Source organism: Centroberyx affinis, unplaced genomic scaffold, assembly GCF_046629955.1.
Source record: "Centroberyx affinis isolate AG114_WGS23_722 - 3 ecotype Tasmania unplaced genomic scaffold, CSIRO-AGI_Caff_v1 ptg000342l_1, whole genome shotgun sequence".
Taxonomy (NCBI): Eukaryota; Metazoa; Chordata; class Actinopteri; order Beryciformes; family Berycidae; genus Centroberyx; species Centroberyx affinis.
In genome coordinates this window covers 351,443-357,982 of record NW_027279016.1, presented here as the reverse complement: position 1 = coordinate 357,982, position 6,540 = coordinate 351,443, and the positions used below count along the sequence as shown (strand labels likewise).

The following is a 6,540-nucleotide window of genomic DNA, read 5'->3' as shown; positions in this document are numbered from 1 at the left end:
GCTGCTGAGAGATAAGTGAGGCTCCAGTTGTCATCTGCGAGGTTTTTCTCGTAACCATCCGCCATCCACACCTCTATCCGGAGTAGCAACAGGCGGCCTCACAACATGGCTTACTCTATTTGTTAGCCCTTCTCTCTCCATCTGTCTCCCAATCTCTTGCTTTGTTCTCTCTCTCTCTCCCTCTCCAAAATACACACAAAGATGCATTCTTTTCATCCACATTTCTCACCACCCCTGTTTCATGCTATAGCTACATATGCTTAAGACTTATTTAGCAAGCCATGGGGTAGATTTTTAACGCTACTATGAATGCAAGCCCCCCCACCCCCCGCCCTTTTGCCACACTGTACGCTTTTTCAATGAGGCCCATTGTGCATGGCGGCTCTTAACATATTTTTGGAAACTTTTTTTTGTGGAAGGGTCGCCTACATTCTGGCGTGAGAGCTCGGAGGGCGGGGGGGGGGGGGGGGGGGGGGGGGGTAGACGGGCACTGTATCGCCCTTATGTGGGCTCGCTGTTACAGTAGCAGACTTTTTGGAATGCGAGTCAAAGCTTTCCGTCTGAAAGAGACTCAGTGTTGCATAGCCACTTGCTATTTGCCGAAGTTGTGGCGGCTGTTGTCATACACCTTCTCCTATCCTGTTAACATGAGTGAAGAAGAGGGCTCAGAAATGCCATTCTTCCTTTCAAGTGTACAACCTACACATCCATTTCCCTGAAAGCTTTTGTTTGTGTTGTATAAGAATAGGTTACGTTTTCTGAGGTATTTGAGAGAGGTGACTTTTGCTTAGCTTCAGTTTTGCTAAGGCGGCACGCTGCATAGGCAGGTGTGATTTCAACATGCAAGCCTAAAAACTGGGTGGGTTTGTGTATATACTGAAAGCCACAAGATCAAAGTGTACCGCAGTGAATCTAGTTCAGACAAAACCAACCTTTTTTTTCTCTTTGTTCTGCTTTCCCTCCTTTTTCCACTAAATGTAAGAAACATGTTCATGCAGTGTAATAACATTGAAGATCAGCTTAACTGCAGTTAGCCTGTTTTCTTAGTCTGCAAAATAAATTCAGTTGCCAGGTCAACATATGACTCTTCATTTATATTTAAATACATTTCAGAACATTATAGATGACTTAGAAACTGCTACAATTAAAGTTTTGGATTGTTTGCCTGTGGATGAGTTTTGCAAGCACACTAGTACACACACACACACACACACACACACACACAGTCTGTATTCAAGTCCCACAGATCTGTTGCTGAAGTCTGAAGGCAGCCCCACTTATTTTAAACCAGTGATTTCATCAGTGTGGAACTCATACAGACACAGACTCTGTAGACTCTAGATTCACATACTGCACAGGGCAACTGGCAGACAAGGGAATACATGATGAATGGGACTGTTGTATTTAGGGGGACATTTGGTTCCACTGCTGTACTTCAGTCTGACCCAGATTAGAAGGTTTACTTTGTCTCTCTTCAGACCTAAGTGAATAACTGGCATGAAGATTTAAAGTCTTAATACATAGTAAAAGTATACACTCTTGCCATGTATTCCTCCTTTTGACCTGAACTGTTCTCCTTTCCCTTGTATACAGTAACATCCTCTCTGTCCTCTTATCCTTGCAGTGCATTGACTGTATGTAGATTTGACATGCTTCTAATGTGTCTCACTATAAACTCTTCTAATACCTCATAACTCTTCTGTATCTCCCTCTGTTATGTAGGAATGTGTCTCATCACTCACTCAACATCTCGGGTTACATTTTTTCCCTCATCTTTGGATCATGTATTGTAGTATTAATGTATTCTGGATGCATTTGAGTATTTCAAAGCATTAACAGTCACAGGTTTCATCCCCACAACAGTAAGATGTACAATCATGTGTCTTGTTGAAGCGGCCTCGAGCAAAACACTGAAACCCTACCTGCTCACTCATCGTAAATCGCTTTGCTTAATATGCAGATGTTCTCTCTCTCCTCCATCTGTTCTACAGGCAGCGGTCCCATCCAGCTGTGGCAGTTCCTTCTGGAGCTCCTGACTGACAAGTCCTGCCAGTCCTTCATCAGCTGGACAGGCGACGGTTGGGAGTTCAAGCTTTCTGACCCAGATGAGGTGAGAGGTCACGACCCCACATGTGCTGGGAGGTCCTAAATAGTTAGCCAGATGAGCTAGATGTCTTCTTACCTTGTCAAAACGTTTGCATGGGGGGTGGGGGTTGACTGTGTTTGTTACACATTTGTGGAATTTCATTTCAAAATACCATAGTATAATACCAAGTGCCAAAGTGCTGTTACCTGACGTTTATTGCTCAATATTTAAAAAATGCAGATGATTACATTCTCTCAGATGGTGCCATTTTGCCAGCAGGGGTCTTATGAGGCCTATTAATTTAGGTGTCCTTATTTTTAAATGGCATCTGAATTTGAAATTGAACTTTTCATTTGCTGCACACCTACTCGTTATTCATTCATCATTATTCTAATGTTTATGGCACAGCATGACCAGGAGCCGTTTCCATATGTTTTTTTATTAGGTTGCTCGGAGGTGGGGCAAGAGGAAAAACAAACCCAAGATGAACTATGAGAAGCTGAGCCGTGGCCTGCGCTACTACTATGACAAGAACATCATCCATAAGACATCGGGGAAACGCTACGTCTACCGCTTTGTCTGTGACTTGAAAAGCCTGCTGGGGTACACTCCTGAGGAGCTGCATGCAATGTTGGACGTTAAACCTGATACGGACGAGTGAAACCAGAGATGAGAAAGAAGGTGAAGAGGAAAGTTAAGGAGCCGTGTGGACTAGGGCTCGTAAAGTGGTCTTAACTGTTTGGTAGAGTGGGTAACCGTTTTTTGGGGACCAAATGTTTTTAATGACTAACTGTGGTCTTGAGCTCTTGTCTGTCAGGCCGTGTTTTAAAAGGAGGCACATGCCAAAAGTGCGTATTCATACTCTGTTGCATTGGAGATGTGTGTGTGTGTGTGTGTGTGTGTGTGTGTGTGTGTGTGAGTATGTGTGTGTTTGTGTGTTATATACAGGTATTACTTAGCAGCTCAAGGCAGACAGAGCGCTATGTGGTAGAGTACAGGTTCCATTCTGCCTAAGTAGCACGGGGGGGAGGGGGAGGGGAGAGGGCCGAGACGGACGGTGAGAGAGAAAGAGCAAAATAGAACGATTCATTGTTGGGTGAACAGAGAATGGGCGGAAAGTTCCCGCTATAAAAACTGTTGCCAAAATTAAAAATTGAACTAAGGAGGATATAATGTCATATTTACATGCTCACTGTTTCTCTGCCTCACTGCACACATTAAGCAAGGGTAGAGTTCTCAGCTTGGACCAAAAAGTGTTGTGTTTTTTTATCTATTATTTGAGAAGCATATGCTTGTGCCAGTATTATATTATCGTTGTGGAGAACTCCCAAGGTAAACCTACCAGGCGTATATTGGAAAGTTCAACTTTGGTATTTTTTCGTTTTGTTATCCATGAAGGTATTGCAGTGAAACCAAACGTTAGATGCTTTAAGTTTATCCTCTCTTTAGAGACCTATAACTGAAATGTGCTGATTTGGTTATCAAACAACACTATAGACACTGGCCATGTGCTTGTAGGGTTTGAGGACCTGTTACTCATACCAAGAGAGTCTGAGAGACAGACAACTGAAAGTAGCCGTTGCTTTTGAAACTGTCGCTTTGACCTTTGCATACATATTTGCCACCTTGTTAGAGAAATATATTCTGACTGAAACTTATGCATTTTTGCATACATTACGTACCACCAGTATTAGCAAACTGTAGACAATCTATGTAGGGAATTTCAGGAGTATTTGTCTGATGTGCAGATCAATAAGTACAATTTAGCGCTTGAAATTTTTCCCAACCGGTCCACTTTAGTGTCGCTTTAGACGTGTTTGAGTAGTGTTCTGTCTGTTGTCCACACAATAAAAATCACACGCAAAGTAGCTGAGGGACTGATTTTACGAGAGCACAAGAATGTTGTCAGAGATTTTTTTTTCATTTGTTATGCAGTACAGTTTGATCGGAGGAAGGTAACTGCAGTAAAGTGTAAAGGTACAGGTTAGGAAAAAGGGACAAAGAATAGAAAGAAGTTGAATTTAGAGGGAAACAGATGCTGAATGGGATAGATGGAGTTAAAAGAAAGGAATGTGAGGATAGTGCAGGTAAACGATCACTTGTGAGGTCTGATGGAGAATGATTGACAGAAATGATGCAATTGTAATTGGTGTGGGTTGGCACTGCTTGGAGGTTTGCATTACGTGGGTTGTATATTGAGGGTATTATTTGCCACTGCAATCAAGGATGCCGACAGCATTCACCTGCAACATTATCACAAATGATAAGACATACAGGACTAGTGGTAGACATCTGTATTTACTTTCTAAGTTTGTGCGTTACTTATCCGTAGACTTGGTTCATCGAGTGACATGAGTAACGCAAAGTCTTTTGTATGATTCTACTCATATTTGTGCAGCTTGCTCAAAATACATAGATATACAGTGGATTCACTGGTTACATTTTGAGCAAAATGGCAACAATTTCCTCCCAAGTTAACAGTGGGAACAGTGGCTGTACACTGGCCTTATGGGAAAAGCCAAAGTCAAGAAATATCATCTTAGAATACAAATGTTATTGTTTACAGTGGCTGAATGTTACCCATATGGATGAGAATAGCTTTTGAAATGTCTATTTGTACAGATTCTATTTCATAATGCTTTATTGAGACCCAGATTAAACAAATAAGCAAGAGACAAAGCAGGAATAATAACCAAAACCCATGTGAGGTCTTCGGCCATGGTGCTTTGGGTACCGTCCACAGTGCTGGAAGACAGGGACCAGAATTCTCTCACATTTTTTGGAAAGTGTTGACTTTACTTTCATCTTTTGTTAATATGTTGGAAAGCACACAGCTTTAGGACAAAGAAAAATGCCTTTGCTGGTCTAAGTTTCCCACTGATTGCAGAAAAGAGATATTGTATATGTTCATGATGTTTAATTGGTAAGGATATTGTTCTGTTCACATCATTTAGTACTGACTCAAACTCTCACTCATGCTGGTCATCCTACATAGAGAACTGAAGGATCTCCAGCAAATCAATTAGTCATTCTCTGTACTTCCATTCTTATATGCATATTGAAGGTAAGGATTCGAAACACTGTTTTTGTAATGTTCAGGTTATGTTTTTTATGTAATGTCCAAGAATGTTTTATGCTAGAGAAGGCTTCAGAGATATTCAAACATATTCATACTTGTTGTCGACAATGCCCTGGAAGCCAGTTTTCTTTTTTTTTTCTTTTTTTTTAATACAAGGTCAATGTTAGTATTGTTGGCTCAATGTCTTAAAAGTGAAACATTCTGTAACCTAAACTGTTAAGAATTTGAAACTCAGTTTTGTCAGGAAAAAAGACTATTGATGAATGTCATAGATTACAGTGTATTGCAGGTCTTACTAGTGAACCTTACTTGGGCAAGTATATACATACCAGTAGTTGTGACATATGCATATCTCAGAATGGATTCAGTAGGAAAACCTTATCGTTTTGGATGTTTATTGTTTTTTTTTTGTTTTTTTTCTTTTTGTATATTTTATAGTGTCTCTGTATTTTTGTTAATGAGATCATTTTTAATGTATTTAGTTCACAAACATTTGAATATTTTTCAATAATTTATATTTTATAAAAGACAAGTGACGCAGACAGCTGGTGCTTTCATGGGAATTAAAAAGCAGGACAAAATAAATGTAGCGATTTTTTTTTTTTTTCCGTTCTTTTTTTATATATAAAAAATAGACCTGTCTGCTAGAGAGAAAAAAGGCTGATGCTGGCCCATCAATGATTTCTGCTGGAAAGTTTTATAAACTGTAGCTTCTATTTCTAAAATGTACTTAACGTACTTCAAAATGTTATGTTATAAAAATATATGTGAAAAAAGATTTCATAATCTTGTGTGTGTGTTGTGTCATTGTTTAGCAGTACTATATTATTATTATTATTATTATTATCATTAGTATTATTATTATTATATTGTTGTCATTATTGTTATTATACAGTCGCTCAACAGAATACTGTTTTTTTCCTATAGGATAAGGGAATCATTTGGTCCAAGATGTGATGTTGGCTCTAGCTCTCAATGTGCCTACAGAGAAGTGGCTGTTTGTGATGCAGCACAACATGAAAGCCGTCTACAGAACATGTAGTATAATATTAAATCAGTGAACACCTCTGAACACCTACAGTATATCATAAATAGAATTTTAACAAACCCTTGCTTCTGACTTTGATTGCTTTTCAGGCCTCAGCCTCCCCCTTGTTTCACACCTTTGCTAATGCTTCTAACTCACCCAGATACACCTAAAATCTATTACAGCAATTAGACATGATAACAGATAATAAATTATAATAGACTGGTTAATTCACTGATGATTGGTGCTGTAATAGCCCCTAATTCATAGTGTCACAAGCAGCAAAGGATTGGTCAAACATAAAAATGCCTCTTGTTTCAAATCGGCTCAGCCTGGCGCTGAGAAACC

The 6,540-nt window shown here is 39.7% G+C and overlaps 1 protein-coding gene across 1 annotated transcript; it reads left to right on the top strand.

Annotated features, from left to right (window-relative positions):
* The first annotated feature begins 1,883 nt into the window (after positions 1-1,883).
* LOC139641092 (protein C-ets-2) lies at positions 1,884-5,951 on the top strand. The gene is made up of 2 exons (XM_071515335.1): positions 1,884-2,110; positions 2,532-5,951. Exons 1-2 carry the CDS (start codon positions 1,955-1,957, stop codon positions 2,745-2,747), a joined length of 372 nt encoding a protein of 123 aa, XP_071371436.1. The 5' UTR covers positions 1,884-1,954; the 3' UTR covers positions 2,748-5,951.
* Positions 5,952-6,540: the final 589 nt, after the last annotated feature.

Coding starts and splice junctions, on each gene's coding strand:
- LOC139641092 (XM_071515335.1), top strand. CDS start 1,955: ATGCAGATGTTCTCTCTCTCCTCCATCTGTTCTACAGGCAGCGGTCCC. Junction 2,111..2,531: donor AGCTTTCTGACCCAGATGAG/GTGAGAGGTCAC, acceptor TTTTTTTATTAG/GTTGCTCGGAGGTGGGGCAA.